This window comes from Muntiacus reevesi, chromosome 22 (assembly GCF_963930625.1).
Source record: "Muntiacus reevesi chromosome 22, mMunRee1.1, whole genome shotgun sequence".
Lineage (NCBI taxonomy): Eukaryota > Metazoa > Chordata > Mammalia > Artiodactyla > Cervidae > Muntiacus > Muntiacus reevesi.
Window position 1 is genome coordinate 3,268,105 of NC_089270.1, and position 19,245 is coordinate 3,287,349.

Consider the following 19,245-nt stretch of genomic DNA (forward strand, 5'->3'; position numbering starts at 1 on the left):
CCCTCCGTGGAAATTTAACCACTGCGCCCAGTTTCAGAAGCGCTGGCCAAGAGCCCCGACCCGGGTCAGGTGCTGTACCCGGGGCCAGACGTGAGCACACGTGAAATGTTTTCCTCCACTGCGGGCAGTGGACTCAAGGCCCACACAGACTGGCCAGGACAGGGGCTGACCGACCTGCAGGGCCCCGGTGCCTTTGGCGCATGTGGGGACCCTCCAGAGAGGTTTGCAGGATGACTTTTTCAGGTGGGCAAAGGGAACGAGAGCTCCAGACATCAGGGTTGGCCGCTGAGATGCCACGGACAGGTGAGGGAGGCACCTGAGAGGGGTGGCCGGGCTCCCAGGTCCACCGCCCCTCCGAGGGCCAGGCCTTGAGTGCCTCATGACACGCGGGGTCTATGCCAGGGGCTTCACAGGCAGCGGCCACCCGGAGCCCCTGGGGCCCGCTCGTCCAGTGGGACCGGAGGCCCCGTGCTGGAGCCCCAGCCCCGGTGAGACGCCGGCGGGGTCCGGGCCAGCTGTGGGACGGAGGGACTGGGCGCCCGGGAGCTGCCATCTCAGCGGCTTAGGAGCTGGCGGGACAGGCAGGGGCGGCCTGAAGGCGGCAGGAGGCGCGTGAGCACACGCGCTCTTGGGGAGCCGGCGGCCTTTCCCGAGCCTGGTCTCAGCGGGCACCCCGGGCCGACCCGCCTCCCCCGCCCAGCTACCAGGGCCCTGGAGACGGCCTGCCCCCTGCTGCCCTCTCTCTTTCTCTTCCAGAATGCCAATGTGGGCCCTGGCGGAGCAGACCCGGATGCCGGCTGGGGCACGCGAGGTACAGGAGGCGGGGACCCCGCGGGTCTCTGGCTGGGGCAGGGGCCACGGACAGGGCTCCACGGGTCTCGTTCCGAGACCACCCTCCCACCAAGCGCCGCGGGCAGAAGGCTCCCAGCGCCCGGGAGGCCGAAGCCGGGGATGCGTGTGTCCCCGCCTCTTCCGGTCACGGTCGCGCTTCGGCTCGCCTCCATCCTGAGTTACCCGACATGCTTCCTCTTCTCCCTGGGGTGTCCCCCTCTAACTCAGGTGCTAACTCAGTGCTCCCCCGTCTCCTGCCCTGGGTGCTCCCCTCTGGAGCACGGCCGACCCTGTCCTGAGCGACTCCAGGTCACTCAGGCGAGAGGTCTGTGTTTGAATGACCAGCCCAGTCCAGGGTGGGGGCCAACCAAACACCGACTGTCACATCCACGCCAATAAGGGAGGCGGAGCCGCAGGGAAGCGCCACCTCGGGGCTTCCCAGGCGGCTCCATGGGTGAAGAATCCAACTGCAACGCAGGAGCCCCAGGAGACGCGAGTTCACAGCCTGGGACAGGAAGATTCCCCCTGGAGGAGGAAATGGCACCCCACTCCAGTATTCTGGCCTGGAGAAGCCCTTGGCCAGAGGAGCCTGGCGGGCTGCAGTCAGTGGGGGTCGCAAAGAGTCGGAAGGGTAAAGTGGAAGGGTAAAGCCCGCCCGGCCCGCTCGCAGGGCAGCCTCCTGGGGCCTCGCACCGGCAGGATGGCCTGCAGGGAGGCTGGCGTCGCTGGAGAGACCCGGGCACGTGGCTGGTGTCTGCCCGGGAGGCTCTGCCAGCCCTGAACCGCGGGCCGCGATGCTCACTCATGGTTGTTACCCAAGGGTGCCGGGAGCCTGCTCTCCAGGGCTGGTCCACGCTGGATGCTGGAGTGGGGGCGAGGGGAGGGAGTCGCAGCCTGCACCCTCTGAGAGGTCTCCAGGTCTCCGGGCTCAGAGTTGGCCTGGCCAGGCCCCCCGCATGGCACACGGGGAAGTTCAGGGACCAGCCGCCCAATGCCCGAGCCCCTCACTGGTGTCTCCCGCCCGAGAGGGAGGCTTTGCAGCCAGGACCCAGAGATGCCGCCCTGTGGGGGGATGCGTGCTCACAGAGACCGCCCATCCGTACGATTTTATTTTGTTTTTAACAAGCTGCTTTTAGTCTGGAAGAAACAAAAATCTTTAATAAGCTAGCGTGTGGGGCTGTGTATTTAAAAGGAGGAGCTGAAGGGTGAAGAAAGTAAAGACAGTAAGAGGCGGGTAAGCCCAGGGGGTAAACTGAGGCAGGTTTCAGGCGCCCCTACTCCCACCCCAGGGAGACAGCAGCCCAGCCAAGAGAGAACACAGCGCTGCCTCGGGCTCCCAGTCTGGCCTCCGATCTCCAGACCATGCCTCCCGCTCCTGGCTTCCCACGGGCCCCTGACCCAGCTCCGAGGATGCTGCGGGGTGGAGGCGTGCGCCCGGCTGGCCGCAGGGCGGGGTCCGGGCAGGATCGCTCCCCCTTGGGGCCGAGCCCGGCGAGTTCTGAGTCGGCCCCTGTGGTCTCTGCTTCTCTTACAGAATACAAGGTAAGGGCCGCCCGCTCCCGCGCTGACAGCCTGCTGCTCCGCGCCTGCCCAGGTTAAACGTTCCTTTTGTTGTGCTTTCCCGTGAAATGTTTGTGTCAGATGCTCACGCACGTACGTAGCTCTTCCTTGGCCTCGACTCGGCTCTTGGCCTCCTTCCTCACAGACGCACCCGCTCCCTAGGTGACCCCGGCCTTCCTTCTCCCTGCAGATCTATCCGTATGACGCCCTTATTGTCACAAACCGGATCCGAGTGAAGCTGCCCAAGGACGTGGATCGGACGCGACTGGAGGTGAGGGGGCCGCAGGGGTGGAGGGCCACGTCCGCCGGCACGTCTCTCTGCATCCGGCGTGTTGACGCACGGCCCCCGAGGTCCCCATGGTGATGGTGCAGGGCCCGCGATGGGCTCAGAGTCAAGGACTCGAGTTGTTTCCAAGACCCAAGACGGGAGAACGTGGTTATGTGCCCAGCAAAGACGGCTTTGCCAAGGGGCGCACAGCGGCTACGGGTTGGGGTAGGGAAGACTTCTTCACTGCGCTTAACTGGGTAACATTTGCCTCTTCCTTGAGCGCTGCGAAAATAAGCTCAGTTCCTGGTTTCTTATCTGATCACCTTCACCCTGACCTTGAATGGTGCTTAACGCCGGGAGCCAGGGTATATTTGAAGGACCCGCAGGATCAGGGCACAGAGGGTGTGTGGGTGACATCTCTTGACCAGGCCCCACCACGAGCCATGGTCCCAGGTGGTCAGCATGCATAAAAGCTTTCCTTCATCCTCACCATCCTTCCCCCAGGAAACCAGTGTCCAATGATGGACTGCACCTCCCGAGCCGTGTTGGGAAGGCTTCACAGGGTGAGGGGTCTGGGGGCTCCTGAAGGCCCAGGGCCACCTGCCCCGTCTTTGCCTGGGGGCTGGGAGCAGCTGTGGGGTTGGGTGTGGGCTCAGGAGGGTGCCGGGAGTGGGGGGCGGGTAAGGGCGTGGATGTGGCCCAGGGGCCCCACCAGTGCCGGGGGCTCAGCAGGGCTGCCAGGTGGAAGCCCATTCCAGTCCAGGCCAGGCTGATCTGAAATGAAGTGCAGTCTCAGGGTGTCCAGACGGACGCTATGGGGCCCTGATCTCCCTTATGACGTTGATATCAGCTGGGTGGGTGGCTACGCTCACAAGAGCCCCTCACCCAGGGCTCCAGGTAGTCGTGGCAAGGAGGGACGGGGACGCTGGTGTGACTGCAGCAGTTGGGGGAGAGGGGGGACTCAGTCTTCTGTTGCGATGATGGAGCCTGACCGAAAGTTGTTCAGTTGCTAAGTCTGACTTAGCAACTCCACGGACTGTAGCACACCAGGCTTCCCTGTCCTGCACCATCTCCAGGAGTTTGCTCAAACTCATGTCCATCGAGTCCGTGAGGCCATCCAACCATCTCATCCTCTGTCGTCCCCTTCTCCTCCTGCCCTCGATCTTTCCCGGCATCAGGGTCTTTTCCAGTGAGTAACCAGAAGTGGTTTAAGCTAAAAGGGAACTGCTAGCGCTTCTGACTCACGGGGCTTCAGGGGAGGCCTGATCACGCCTCCACATCCAGATTCTCTCCTGTTTCCTGAGCGCCTCCTCTGTGTGTTGGCCTCACAGATGGACAGACTTTCACCTCCCCTCCCCCAGACTCGAAGTCTGGATGGAAGAGACCCAGTGGGGCTCCCAGAGGGGCTCTGGGACCTGGGATCTAGAGACAGGGGGCGGGTGCTAGGCTCTCAGATAATTACGGTATAAATACGTAATATGGGATAAATACGGCCATTTATCCACTTAATCCTTTCCTAGCAGCTCTTTAGTGATGCAGCTGTTGTTGAGAGTTGAAAACATAAGGACAATATTAACTAACAAGACTGGTTTTTGTGTGTGATTTGAGGTACTAGTTTCCTTCCCTTATTGATAAACAACACAGTACTCTCTCATTTCTCATAACCTGCCTTAGCCAAAATCATACATGGAATGAAGCCTTTTTATTACCAGTGAATAATTAAAAAACATGCCATGCATTAAAAATACTTCACAAATTATTTGCTGATGATTATGACATTAAGGCTTCCCAGGTGGCTCAGTGGTAAAGAATCCGCCTGCCAAGGGAGGAGATGCAGGAGATTTGGGTTCGATCCCCGGGACAGGAAGATTCCCCACTGGAGGAGGATATGGCAACCCACTCCAGTATTCTTGCCTGGAAAATTGCATGGACAGAGGAGCCTGGTGGGCTGCAGTCCATGGGGTCACAAAGAGTCAGGCATGACTAAACACGTGCAGAAGGAGATAACGACTGTGCCTGGTTCTGTGAACTGTCCAGTGTGGTCTGACGTTGTGCATGCGTGCTAAGTCGCTTCAGTTGTGTATGACTCTTTGTGACCCTGTGGACCTTAGCCAGCCTGGCTCCTCCGTCCATGGGATTCTCCAGGCAAGCATACTGGAGTGGGCTGCCATGCCCTCCTCCAGGGGATCTTCCCGACCCGGGGATCGAACCCGCATCTCTTACATCTCCTGCACTAGCAGGTGGTTCTTTACCACTGGTGCCGCCTGGGGAGCCTGGGATGAGCAGAGCAGGCCCCAAGTCCGGCTCAGGGCGTGCCCGCCATGTGGTCTGGAGGACGGGGTCCAGGGCAGCCGCTGCCCAGGCCTCAGGGTGACCGCCCTGGTTCCTGCTGAAGTCGAGCCCTCGGTAACTGCTCAGATCTCACTGCGGTAACACTGGCCCGTCCAGGCTGGGTGGCTCTGTCTGGCCCTGCCTCCGGGGATCCTGTGGTGGTGCATGGTTGCTCCCAAGCCGTGAACGCCCTCAGGGCTCCCACTCCCTCCGCGGGGGTGGCAGGAGGGCCGGTGAGCTCAGAGCAGAGTGCCCACAGCGCCTGCTCCTGACCCACCAGTGGCCGCGTGGCCAGCAGCCCGCTGGGACTTGCTGCCTCCCTCCCAGGGAGTGGGGTGCCCTTTCACCAACTCCCATATCCCCCCCTTTATTTTGCCACGATACAGAATGAAGATGCAGAGTAGCAAATGGTTAATACATGTAAACATTTCCCTTTTATTAAAAAAAAAAGCCTTGGACATGAAGGTAATGAGTTTCATCACCCCCGCTTCCAAGAACACCCCAGAGCGTGCGTTGCTCTCTAGTCATTCTCTTCCTGATCTCAGCCACGCCAGGAGGCAGACTGGAGGTGTTACCACACATGGTATGTCTCACATCATCCAGGGTTGGGAGCTGGGCCCTGAGCCAGGAGGGGCTCCGGGGGTAGGAGGTGGGGTGCATCTCAGCAAGAGAGAAAGATACAGCAGTGTTTTCATCTCAGGGGAGAGAGCTTAATTTTTAATATAAAAACAGTTCATAACTCTTGTGAAAGTCCAGAAAAATATGAAGAAGAACGTAAACATTCCATGGAATTCCCCCACAGAGTCATCACTCCTGTTAGCTCCAGGGCGGACCTATTTCCGGAAATCTTTTTTTTTCTCACAGATGCCCAGAGATAACTGAATTCTGTTCTGAATAAGTAGACTTGTTCTGCTGATGCAGCGTGGCACCTGCTTTGTTTCTTTTAAATTTGTTGTGGAGCTTTTCCACCCAGTTCATGGGAGCCTACCTGTCCTTTTAGACCGCTGCGTGCTAGTCCCGTGGCCTGGTCTGTTGCCAAAAACTTGGCCTGTGTGCACTGCTGCCAAACTGAATCTCCAAGACAGACAGGGCTTTGGGCCAAGTAGGAAAGAAAAGCTGAACTGCTCTGCCAGGCAAAGGGGGACTGTGTGTCCCAACCTGAGAGGGTTTTGAGTTTTCTAGCAAAGGTTCAAGGGTGAAGTTGCTGATAAGGTGTTCCAGGGTCTGCACTCATTTAATCTGGTCTCAGGTAATCTCTTGATGAGCTTTTCTGGTTCCTTTCAGCTTAAGGCCTCAAGTGGCCTTCTCTGGAATGAAGAGTACTGACAGCTTCCATTTATTGGGGGTTTTATTAGATTGGGTTAATAAAACTGGGGGTTTTATTGAGAGTTCCCTGGTGGCTCACACAGTAAAGCGTCTGTCTACAATGCAGGAGACCTGGGTTCAAACCATATGTCGGGAGGATCTCCTGGAGAAGGAAATGGTAACCCACTCCAGTATTCTTGCCTGGAAAATCCCATGGATGGAGGAGTCTGGTAGGCTACAGTCCATGGGGTTGCAAAGAGTCAGACACGACTGAGTGACCTCACTTTCACTTATTATGTTGGTGCAAATGTAACTGCAGTTTCAGACAGTGAATTTCAAATCATTACAACTAGGCTCAGACACATCTTTATTAATCAAAATAGGAACCACTACAATCCACAGATTTTTACCAATGAGAAATAAGTTTGTTTATCCCTGTAGCATAAGAATCAGTGCTTCAGGATTCGATGAACTCCTGGAAAACATATTCTACCTCCTGCTGGTTGTGGAAGCATTTTCCCTGCAAAAAAGTTGTTGAGGTGCTTGAAGAAGTGGTAGTTGGTTGGCGAGAGGTCAGGTGAATATGGCAGATGAGGCAAGACTTGTAGCCCAGTTTGTTCAGCTTTTGAAGCGCTGGTTGTGTGATGTGTGGTCGGGCGTTGTCATGGGGAAGAACTGGGCCCTTTCTGTTGACCAATGCTGGCTTCAGGCATTGCAGTTTTCATGGCATCTCACTGATTTGCTGTGCATACTTCTGAGATGAAATGTTTTCGACGGGATTCAGAAAGCTGTAGCAGATCAGACAGGCAGGAGACCACCAAACAGTGACCATGACCCTTTTTTGGTGCAAGTTTGGCTTCGGGAGGTGCTTTGGCGCTTTTTCTTGGCCCACCCACTGAGTTGGTCATTGCCGGTTGTCGTATAAAATCTACTTTTTGTCACATGTCACAATCCGGTCAAGAAATGGCCCACTGTTGTTGCGTAGAATAAGAGCAGACGACACTGCCGAGCGCCAGTTTCTGTGATTTGCGGTCAGCTCATGAGGCATCGAGCTTTTTCACATTTCCAGTTTGCTTCAAGTGCCGAACGACCGTAGAGTGGCCGACGCTGAGCTCCTGAGTAGCTTCTCGTGTGGTCCTAAGAGGATCCGCTCTGATGATGACGTGGTTGTTGCCGACTTCCGATGGCCGGCCGCTCCACTCCTCATCTTCAAGGCTCTCGTCTCCTTTGCCAGGCTTCTTGAACCACTACTGCACTTGTACATGCACTTGTTAGCAGTTCCTGGGCCAAATGCGCTACTGATGTTGTGAGTTGTCTCCACTACTTTATGGCCCATTTTGAACCCAAATAAGAAAAGCCACTCGAATCTGCTTTTTATCTAACACCACCGTTTCCATCGTCTACAATAAATATAAAATAAGCAGCAAGGAACAAGTCATTAGCAAAAAAAAAAAAAAAGTGAGAAATGCATATTAAAATGACATATAACCTAACAACATTTATTTAGAATGTATGCTACTATCAAATGGCAAATTTCAACAGTGCAACAATCACAATTATTTTCTCACCAACCTGCTGGTTCTTTGAAAGTGAAAGTGTTACTCTCTCAGCTGTGTCCAGCTCTTTCCAGGGACTGTAGCCCGCCAGGCTCCTCCGTCCTTGGGATTTTCCGGGCAAGAATACTGGAGTGGGTTGCCATTTCCTCCTGCAGGGGATCTTCCTGACTCAGGGATGGAGCCCTAGTCTCTTGCATTGCAGGCAGATTCTTTACCTTCTGAGGGCTTCCCTGGTGGTTCAGATGGTGAAGCATCTGCCTGCAGTGCAGGAGGCCTGGGTTTGATCCCAGGATCGGGAAGATCCCCTGGAGGAGGGAATGGCAGACTCCTCTGTCCATGAGTCACCAGCTCATGGGACCAGGGGTGGTGGCTGAGAAGGTAAAAAGTCTGTCTTCAGTGCAGGAGACCTGGGCTCAATCCCTGAGTCGGGAAGATCCACTGGAGAAGGAAGTGGCAACCCACTCCAGTATTCTTGCCTGGAGGATTCCAGGACAGGGGAGCCTGGTGGGCTACAGTCCATGGGGTCACGAAGAGTCGGACATGACGGCGTGACTAACTCTTCCACTTTTCTGAGAAATAGCTCTAGAAAGAGCTCAAAAGGCGTTATCAGGTGCATCCCTTGAGGCAAACCCGGACCCTCCCAAGGCTGCACTATTCCTTCCTGGCTTCTCCTCCAGTGTCTCTGAATCCCCTCCCTTCCCTGATTAGCAGCTGTTTGAATCTGCCCTTTAAGACTCCGGGGAGGTCATGGAGGCCAGCGTCTGTCCCTGACAGACAAAGGGCAGGGGAAGGCTTCCATGCCCCGGAGCCCCGCTGGGTCCTGCTCTGTTCCCATCCCAGGCAGGGGAGGGCGGCAGGGACCAGGCTGTGAATGACAGGCCATTGACTGGGGCTCCGTCACCCAGCAAAGCAGTGGGTCTGCTGTGTGCCCAGCAAGGGGAGACGGCGGATGTGGGCGGACAGCTGGTGGTGCCCACACGCCAGCACCCCGGCAGGGATGTGGGCTCAGTCCCTGGGAGGAGGACCACTCTGTCTGTCAACGCTCAAAGCTTGCTATCCATCCTTGCCGCAGAGTGTTGGCTGAGCCTCACTAGCCTGGTGAATTGAATATGGGTTAGGCATCAAGCTGGGCCTTGGGGATGCATGGTGAGCCGAAGCCAGCAGGAGTTCTGCCCTCAGACTCAGCCTGATGGGGAGGCAGGCATCCATCAACTGATGACAAATGAGGCTGTAAAATTATACCCCAAGATGGGGGCTCTACAGGAGAGGAACATGGGCCCGTGAGCATTTTAAAAGGGATACAGTTAAGAATTGATGCTATTGAACTGTGGTGTTGGAGAAGACTCTTGCGAGTCCCTTGGACTGCAAGGAGATCCAACCAGTCCATCCTAAAGGAGGTCAGTCCTGGGTGTTCATTGGAAAGACTGATGCTGAGGCTGAAACTCTAATACTTTGGCCACCTGATGCGAAGAACTGACTCATTTGAAAAGACGCTGATGCTGGAAAAGACTGAAGGCAGGAAGAGAATAGATGAGAGAGGATGAGATGGTTGGATGGCATCACGGACTTGATGGACATGAGTCTGAGTAAGCTCCGGCAGTTGGTGATGGACAGGGAGGCCTGGCGTGCTGCCGTCCACGGGGTTGCAAGGAGTCGGACACGACTGAGCGACTGAACTGAACTGAGCAGTTAAGTGGGTGTGGTAAGTGCCTGAACGTGTGTGTGTGTGTGTACCTGCACAGAAGCTGAGAGCCGCAGGTGGGAGGAGAATTCCAGGAAAGCACACAGCAGATGCAAAGGCCCTGGGGCAGGCCGCAGCCGAGGCCGTGCTTGAGCCGGTGACGGGGAGGAGGGCCAAGCCTTGTGGGGTCCTGCACTTAGGTTAAGCAGTTTGGTTTCTAGCCAAAAAGAAGCGACTTTTAAGTTGGGGGACGACATGACTACATTCGTATTCAAAACTGTGTCTGAGGCTGCACTGTGAGGCCTGGGCTGGCTGTGTGTACCTAGGAGACGGTTGAGGAGGTGATTCGGTGGTCTGGGCCAGAACTGATGGCATCTTGGACAGGACAGTGGAAGTGCTGAAGTGAGAAGTGGGTGGGTTCAGGCTGTACTTGGGGGTCGAGGTGGGAGGGTGTTGTGGGCAGGGACGGGGACACGCCTGGGGTGACTCCAAGTTGTCGGGATGGAGTGGTGGGTACATGGAGGTCACTGGATTCAGCGGGACGGACCCAGATTCTGCCGATGACTGGTGCTCTGGCCTATGAGGCACGGACAGGGAATGATGCAGGACGCTCAGCTGGCAAAGAGAAAGATGCCGCGTGGGCACCTGGTAGCCCATAGTCGGTGCTCAGTTAAGGTCGGCGACTCAAGGCGGAGTCTGGAGAGGGTGTGGTGGCCCTCCCCACTGCCACATGGACGGCGGTCGGATGCATCCTGGATCGCCGTGGGCAGGGCGAGGACCAGGCTTCCCAGGGAGCCCGTGCCTGCGATCCAGCACGTTCTCTCCTGGAGGGTCTGGGTCCCAGCCCCACCCCAGCACCCAGGGGCTCATGCCTTGGGAGCTCTTGGGTCCTCCTGCATTTGGCAGGTGCCCTCTGAGGGTCTGCTGTGCCTGGAGCTTCCACCCCGAGGGGAGGAGCCTTGCCTGCCCTGGGCAGACTCCAGCGTCCACTTACTGAGGCCAGCCCTGCACTCCTACGCCCAGCATTCGCCGAAAGACATGGCCATTTCGCTCTGCGTCAGCCTCTTGCCGTCCAAAGGTGGCACCCTGGCTGGCGGGGAGAGCAGCTCGGGTCTGGGGGACCTGGGTGTGAATCAACCTCCATCATGTTTCTAGCTGTGTGACGTTGGACCAGTCAGCCACTCTGAGTCAGATGACATCACTGTGCCAGTCCGGCTGGGCAGTTTGGGAGATTATTCACTTGTTCAGGAGTCAGGCGCGCTTGCCATGAGAGAGCCCTAGGCAGGTGTGATGTGCAGTTTCAGTTGTCTTGTCCGTGTCACCCCCTCTTTACCAACCTGACAGCCACGTGGGCCCATACGAATTAGAGAAAGGCTTCCATGGAGAAGGAGTGCTATGGGCGGGCCAGACAGTGCTTGCTGAGAACTTCACGGAAAAGCAAGGTGGGCCGGGGTGAATGGAGGCAGGGTCAGGCACAGGCTCGGTCACCCGCAGAAGGGAAGTCCCTCCTGGATGCCTGGTACTGGGAAAAAGCAGGGTGTTTGAGAATTTATCAGATTTGGCTTATTTAATAAGCACTTGATCATCACCACCAAGTTGTTCCAAGGACTTGACATGCTGGTGCATTTTTCACAGCTCGGTGCAGCGGATACAGAGGAGGTTTGGGGCAGAGGGTACAGAGAAGGCTGGAGGATGTCCCCAGGCCTTGCAGCTTCTAGGAAGCAGATGTGGAGTTCTGGTTAAGATGTCATGCGGGGCCACTCTGCTGTGCGTCTTCCCAGATTAATTACAGTATGGAATATTGATTTAAAACCCCTCTTGCACACGCCAACCTCCCAGAACACACAGTCTGCTCCTTAGGTAGGAAAGTATGTCAGTCAGGGCCTTCCAGAGAGACAGCAGAACCAACAGGAGACAGACGGGTAGACAGACAGACAGACAGAGAGAGACGCAGACGGACAAGTATCAAGTTGGCCCAAGAGTTCGTTTGGATTTTTCGGCAAGATGTTATGGAAAACCGGAATGAGCTTTTTGGCCAATCCAACATCAAGAAATTTAATTTAAGGAACTGGCTTCCTGTGGGGCTGGCACGTGTGGCACCCGCGGGGCAGGGCGGCTGGCTGGACGCTCAGGGAGGAGCTGACACGTAGAGGCAGAATTCCTCCTCCTCCAGGAAGCCCTCAGTGTTTGCCCCGGCAGAGCGGAAGCAGCCACTGCATCTTCACTTAAAGGCTGATTGTAGGCATGGCCATGTGGTAGAATACCTTCACCACCCCTGGACTGTTTGGCCAAACAGCCGGGCATCAGGGCCGGGCCTGGCCTGGCTGACTCCTGCAGAGAGCAAGGCTGGCAGATGAATAGGTGGGGAAGGAGGGTGTGCCCTCCCGAGGCCTGGAGGCTGTGGTCCCCAGGGTGCTCCTTTCTGAGGCTTGGCAGAGGCAGGGCTGAGCAGCTTCCCGCGGGTGGAGCCGTGGTTTCAGGAGTGCCTCTGCCAGACCCTGGGGCTAAACGCACACCTGAGTTTGCCCAAGCAGGAAAAGCCCCAGTTGTAGGAATGCACCTGAAACCGAGGTCCTGAAGTTAAAGAATACATCCTTTGTTTCAACTCATCCGACCGGTCTGATGGGTCTCAGAAGAACTCAGCAGACTGATGGTGACTGTTCCTAGCCACGCGGACGTGTCTGGGAGACGTGTCTGCCAGAGCTTCTGGGTGAGACACGGAGAGCAAACAGGAGCCGTCATGGAAGGCCAGGACAGGTGGTAGGACTTTAGGGGTGGAGGGTGGGGAGGAAAGAAGGAGGTGTGTGAAGAGAAGGGCAGGCCTGCTGGAGAGGGGGAGCTGGGAGGCAGCGTGACTGGGGAGGTGAGAGCCAGATTTGGACTCAGGGATGCAAAAGCATGGATCATCCCTGGATGAGGACAGGAATCAGGCCCATGCTGGCCTAGAGGGACTGAGACAGACGAGGTCAGCCGTGCTCAGTACTGAGGGACACACATGGCGCAGGGCCTGCTTGCTTGGCTAGTGCAACCCAGGAGGGCCCCCAGGAGGAGGGGACATTTGAGCTGGGACCTGCAGAAGGAGGAGGAACTGCTCTGTGAAGTGGGGGAAGAGCACTGCAGGCTCTTGGTGGCAGAGAGCCTGGCACGTTTCAGAACTTATAGATGCCCACCATGGGGCAGAGCTGTGGTGGAAGAGGTGGGAGAGGTGATGCAGGGCCTCGGGGCCACCTGGCAGCCACGTCAGTCCACATCTCAGAGCTTCAATCACCATCCTACCCAGTAAGCTATGGCAAGGACACAAGCCGGTGATGGAGAGCTTCTGGCCCTTGTCTGGCACAGAGGAACACTCCACGGATGGCAGGGGCCATTGTCCTTATGACAACAATGATGTTGTCATGGTGATGATGTCATCATGGTGATGATGCCATTATGGTGATGATGTCATGATGATGTCATGATGGTGATGGTGTCATCATGGCGATGATGTCGTCATGGTGATGGTGTCATTGTGTGATGAGGTCAAGGAACAAGGAACATGGACCCTGCTCAGGAGTCCCCTCTACAGACAGGGCCTCCCTGTGCCTTGTGACAGTGTGGGGATGCCCTGTGGGACCCAGACTCTGAAGGAACACAGCCCCTAGAGTCACAGGCTGAGGGGGTCTGCGCCTGAGCCCACGCACTCAGCACCACCTGGAGCAGGGGGCCTGGTGGTGGCTGGTGGGCTGCAGTGGGCGTCTGAGCTTGGTGAGGCGGTGGGACTAGGAGAGCCCTGCGGGGGAATCAAGACAGGCCAGTCCCAGCAAGCCGGGCAAGCTCAGGCCGTGGGCCTTCACCACAGAGCCTGGGATGCTTCCAGGAGCATCCATGGGGGTCACAAAAAGTTGGACATGACTGAGCGACTCACACTCTCTGTGATTCAGCATAAAAGAGTCCCTTGAGTCCCCTCCCCCGTATCAGGCCAGTGACTGGGCTCCAAAACCCAGTGCAAGTCACACAGGGCTGTGACTTCTGTGAGAGATATGCCTGGCGGTGATGGTTGCTTCTTTCCACAGTTCCCCCGGGTCTTCATACCATTTTCTCTCTCGATCATCACAGTAACCTTTAGTAGGATGTGTTTTTTAAATTCAAGAAAGCACTCTTTTTTTTTTTCCTGGCAGGAACTGGATTTTTTAATGATAAAATTCACAACTGCTGCCATTTTAAAGTGTACAGTTGACTGCCTTTAGCACACTCTCAATGTTGTGTGACTCCACTACCTCTGCGGAATTCTAGAACGTGGTTGTTGGGTCCAGGGGGAAACCGCCCGCCCACCGATCAGCCCTTCCCCAGGCCCCTCCTCTCCCAGATGTCGGCAGTGACTGAGCTGTGTGGTCCCTGAGGACGTTCCCCACTCTGGATGTTTCCTACAAATGGACTCGTTTAGCCTGTTTCCTAGCCCATCCATGTTGCAGCACAACCTGCCTGCCAATGCAGCCGGTGCAGGAGACCAGGTTTTTGATCCCTGGGTCGGAAAGATCCCCTGGAGGAGGGCATGGCTACCCACTCCAGTGTTCTTGCCTGGAGAATCCCCATGGACAGAGGAGCCTGGCGGGCTACAGTCCGTGGAGTCGCAAAGCAGCAGACGCGACTGAGTACTCATCAGCCACGTTCCAGAGTCTGAATCCACCAAGTCTTGTGTGTCCCTTTGTCCTTCAGCGGGCACTTGGGTTGTTCCGGTTTTGGACCGGTGTGGATAATCTGCTGTGAACACGAGTGTGAAGGAACCCGTGCGAGTCCCTGGTTTTGGTCTTTTGGCATCTGCTGGGTCTTGAGGTGCTTCTGCTAAGCGTGCGGAGGAACGGCCAGGCTGGTTTCCACGCAGCCACGCAGAAGCCACACTTCTTACATGGGGGCGGGAGGGGGTTTTGAACCAGGTCCTCTGGGGCTGGAGCTTGACCCCTCCTGCTGCAGGCTGCCCCCCCTTTTCCATTTTCTCCCCAGCTCCTCCCAGGCTGGGGGGTGGCTGGCCTCACTCCTCCCGGGAAGCCCCCCAGGAGAGGGTGCCGTGCCCACGTGAGCCGGGTCTTGAAGGACAAGAAGAGGTTATGCAGCACCAGCTGAGGAAGATAGACATGGGGGTGAAGGGAGCAGACACCTGCAGGGAAGAGTCTAGAATTCAGGTGGCGTCAAGTGGCGACAGAGGTGGCTCTATCTCAGATCGTAATAACTATGCCCAGGGCTCACTGTTCCTGCCCAGGGCCGGGCTCAGCCCTGGGAGCTGACCTGCACTGACCCGTTCGCCCCACAACTCCGGGGGGTGCCAGGGCGACCCCATTTACATGTGAGTAGGCTGAGACTCAGGGGGCTAGCTGGCGCTGGTGCCCTTAACACTGTCCGGGACTGGGGCTCAGAGAGACAGGAAGCTCTCTTGGGGTCACAGACCAGAGGTGGGGTGGGGGGAAAGCGAGGATTTGAAGTGAGGCCTGGGCCTGTCTGCCTCCGTGTCCTCGTGCGAGCCGTGGGGACACTTCCTGCTGAGACAGCAGCCGTGAGAAGGACATGAACCGGCACACGTGATCACGTGTGCACACTCCCTACCATTTCCAGGCCTGATCTGCGCTCAGTCTGCGGTGGGAGACGCTTCTGCAGGTGTCGGGAGTCAGGGCTCTGGCCCCTGCTTGGCAGCTGCTCGCTGTGGGTCCCCGCACCGTCCCTCTTTCCCCTTGGCCAGCTTCTCTGCCCTGCAGAGCAGACCGGTGGGGATGCAGAGGGAAGCTGGGGGGCCAGGTGTGCCCAGGGGGACCCCCCAGCCTCTCTGCAGGTCCCGCCTCCGGGGTCGCTTGGCCAGGTCGCTCACTGCTCCCCTCTGGGTCGCCCTTTTCATTTGCAGAGACACCTGTCGCCCGAGGAGTTCCGAGAAGTGTTTGGGATGAGCATGGAAGAGTTTGACCGCCTGGCCCTCTGGAAGAGGAACGACCTCAAGAAGAAAGCCCTGCTGTTCTGACGCTGCTGGGGGGTGGGGGGGCCTGCCCACGGGCGTGCCTGCGGGAACCACCAGACCCCCCTCCTCTTGCCCTCGGCTCTGGCTTCTCTGTGTCCACCGTGGGCGGGCGGGTGGTGGGCGCCTGGGGAGGGCCAGTGGGGGGGGCCCTGGGGGCAGGAGGAGGTCCCACAGCAGGTAGAGCCCCCGTTTCTGGTTTCTGCCAGCACCGCTCCCACACCTAGTCTGCCGCCCAGACCCCTGGCTTTGCACAGTCCTTCCCCGCTGCCGCTTGCCATCAGGAAGGAGGATGCGGCGAGGTCGCTGCCCGGAGACATAGGACCACTTAGACGCACGCAGCCCACCCTCCCACCTCCCTGCAGTGCCCTCCCTGCACTGGGCCCCCGGGGTACACAGAGGACAGGAGTGGACGCCTGAGGGGCTTAATCAGTGACGGGCGCTGACGGGTTACGGTGTGGGCACCCTGCTCCTGGTGTCCATGGCCCCGCTTCCCTGCTCAGCCTGGGAGGCACGGCCTGGCACACAGGCCCCCGTCGCCCGCCCTGGGCCTCCCCGGGGCCGTCAGAAGCTTGGGGTCAATTTTTGCAGCCTTCGTGATGAATCTGTGTTTAGGGAGGACCTTCAACCTGAAGGCGCACCTTCTGCGGGGGATCCCGTGCGCTGCGTTCCTCTTCCAGGTCATCCCTTAGATGCCTAAACGATATCTTTAAAGTTAACACAGAAGTTTTTATTTTGTTAAAGAGTAGAGCCTACTTAAACACAAAGACGACATATATAAAGAGTTTAATTTTATGGTCCCGCTGAAAGGGAGCGCGCCAGCCTTATTCTCCACCGTCGCATCTGTTTCAGGTTTTGTGTGTGTTCCTAATACACAGGACTCCTTGTCTGTTTCCTTTGTGCTTCTCTTTTTTTTGCTTTTTGGCCTGTCACACAGGCACCCCGAAAGGCAGAACCCCCCCCACCGCCCGCACACCCCATACCGCGGTTTGTAAGGACACCTTAAGTACGGCCACACTGTGTTTCTCGCTGTCGTTTTCCAAGTCTTGCAGAAAACATCCTCCCCTGATGGCCAAAGCCCCCCAATTAAGGGTTCCCACGGTCCCGGATAACGCTTGATGCAGCTTTCAGCGCACCCTCTTCGTCACGTGGCCGGTGGAGTCCCCCTTTGCCCCCCTCTCCCCGTAAAAACCCCAGCAAGGGAAGGCTGGTGTCCAGTCCTGAGACCGACGACACCCGGACCCTCCGGGAAGACGGGATGGGAGATGCTGCCGAGATCGGCCAAGTCGGCAGGGAGACCTGCCGGCCATGCGGGTAGAGTGTGGCTACCTGAACGTTTGTACATTGCATCGAGGGGCCTGTGAAACACCACACGGGTGTCCCGGAGTGTGGGCCCCGCCTCCGTGCCCCGCGTCCGTCTGTGCGTCCTGGACGTCCGTCTGTTCTGTCCGCGTGACTCCGCCCCTGCAGTCCTACTGTGCGCCCGGCTCTCCAGCGCGGCTTGGCCTGGGCGGGGGTTTCTCAGCACCGAGCATGTGCTTCCCTCCGCGTCGCGATCTGAGCCCGAGCCGCTGGAAACCCCTATTTTCTCACTAGTGAGCGTCTTGTTGGACCAGGGGAGCCTGGAAAAAATAAAGAATGATGTATTCTAACTTGTGAAAGTGAAAAGCCGCTTCTTATAAATGCCTGTCATTTCCAGCCACGGGCCCCCTTCTGCCGCCAGCGCCTGGGGAGGGCATCCGCTAAAAGTGGTCGTCCTGGAAGTGGGCACGGAGCTGGGGGTGGGGGGGACAGACCCCGTGTCGGCCTCGGGATGGCCCTAGGACAGCCGTGGCAGAGGCAGCCCCTCGGGCTGGGGCCCTAAGCCCCTCACCCAGGCCAAAGTGCTGACAGGAGAGATGCTGACACCTGCCCCCATCAGGCCAGGAAGACAGACCAGCACACCAACCATGATAAGACTGACCCTTTGGAGCAGGTCCCCAAGGAGGCCCGGTAAATACCCCAGACGTCAGGGGAGGCTTTGTGAGAAGGCACAGCCAAACGTAAGTCTTGCCAGATGAGGCTGCACACCTGGAGGCCAACAGAGGGATGGGTGTTCTGGGCTGAGGGGACAGGAGTGGATACAGGGCTGGAGATGGCATCCCAGGATCCGCAAACAGGCTGTTGGTTGTGGCCCTGGAGCTCGTGGCTAAGGGAAGGACGGGCGCCTGCCCAGTAGGTTAGCAGCTGCTGTCCTGGGATGAAACAGTCTATAACCGCCGCCTCCGTTCACTCAGGCTGCTCTAACCAAAACTGCAGACTGGAGCCTCAGACAACAAAACGCCGACTTCTCTTAGTGCTGGTCAGCGTGCTGGTCAGGCCAGGTTCCGGCAAGAGGCCCCGTCCTGCTCTCAGATATGTGGACTGGGTCCTCAGCTAACAGACAGCACCTCTCTTCTCACCTAGCCAGCTTCTTACAAGGGCACTAACCCCCTTGTTGAGAGCCCTCACACTCACAATCTGATCACCTCCCAGAGGCCCCCTCCTGCGTCACACAAGAGATTTGGGCATCAGCTGTGAATCTGGGGACACAATTTAACCCACAGCAATCTCTAATCTTATTGCAATGACAGTAATGACTCTCACGAAGCCCCCAAATCCTGTCCACATGTACATACTGCGCCCCATCTTGGTATACTCGGTGATGCAAGTCAGAAATGAGAGCATTTCCCTCCCTCCCAAGGACGGCCCATCAGAGGTCCTGGATTCACCCGAAGCGTGTCTCTTCATCTCTCCATCTCAGCAGACCCCTGCACGGAATTATCCAGATCAGAAAACAGCCCAGGTCTAGAAGGTGGTAGCTACCCGCGGCCCCGGGACTCAGCGTACACCGGGCCTGTCCCCCGCCAACCGGGTGCGTGGTTACCCTGGCCACACACCCTCTACCCTCAGCTCACCTGAGTGAACACAGCTTCCCAGTCAGAATTCGGGTCCCAGTCTTGCTTGGGAGCAGGTCATTCCCCACCCGACAGCCGCAGCGATGCTTCCCGGCCACCGGTCAGACCATGTCAAGGTCCCAACAGCACCTTCTGTGGCCGGCACTCGCCCCCTCCCGGAAGTCACAGCTACGCTGCCTCCCTTCGGCCAAGCCCTGCGCTTTTACACACTCCCCTCTTCCCAGGGCCTGGGGCTGCTGTTGGTTTTCCAGGTGGAGCCCCACTCTCCCCTCTCGGTTCAGCTCTGAAGTTCCCACCTCAGACAGTTCAGTTCAGTTCAGTTCAGTCGCTCAGTCGTGTCCGACTCTTTGCGACCCCATGGACTGCAGCACGCCAGGCCTCCCTGTCCATCACCAGCTCCCAGAGTTTACTCAGACTCTCAGACAGGCCCGCCGCTGACTCCAGGAATTCCCCCACCCATACCCGGAGGTCATCATGCCTGCCCGTGTGTCAACACATTCTTCTCTTTTCTTTCTTCTCCCAAATCACACTTTCACTTTTATTTGGGGAAATCTTGTATTTTCTCTCTTCCTTTAATTTGGTTATTTTTAAGAATTCATTTTATTGAAGTATAGTTGATTTATTGCTGTTGTTGAGTCGCTCAGTCGTGTCCGACTCCTTGCAACTCCATGGACCACACAGCACAACAGGCTTCCCTGCGCTTCACTGCCTCCTGGAGTTTGCTCAAACTCATGTCCATTGAGTCAATGATGCCATCCAACCACCTCAGCCTCTGTCATCCCCTTCTCCTGCCTTCAATC

The 19,245-nt window shown here is 57.3% G+C and overlaps 1 protein-coding gene across 21 annotated transcripts in view; it reads left to right on the forward strand.

Moving 5' to 3' along the window:
* ABLIM2 (actin binding LIM protein family member 2) overlaps positions 1 to 17,165 on the forward strand; it is a 158,830-nt gene extending 141,665 nt beyond the window's left edge. For 15 of the 21 annotated variants that reach the window (XM_065914451.1, XM_065914449.1, XM_065914450.1 and 12 more), the window contains 2 exons: positions 2,582 to 2,662; positions 15,402 to 17,165. In XM_065914451.1, the coding sequence (XP_065770523.1) occupies positions 2,582 to 2,662; positions 15,402 to 15,515 (195 nt within the window). In that variant the 3' untranslated portion in view covers positions 15,516 to 17,165. Of the gene's footprint in view, positions 1 to 756; positions 812 to 2,365; positions 2,485 to 2,581; positions 2,663 to 15,401 lie in introns of those variants that run through there. The other 6 variants (XM_065914467.1, XR_010660292.1, XR_010660290.1 and 3 more) reach the window with 6 other exon arrangements.
* The last annotated feature ends 2,080 nt before the right edge of the window (positions 17,166 to 19,245 follow it).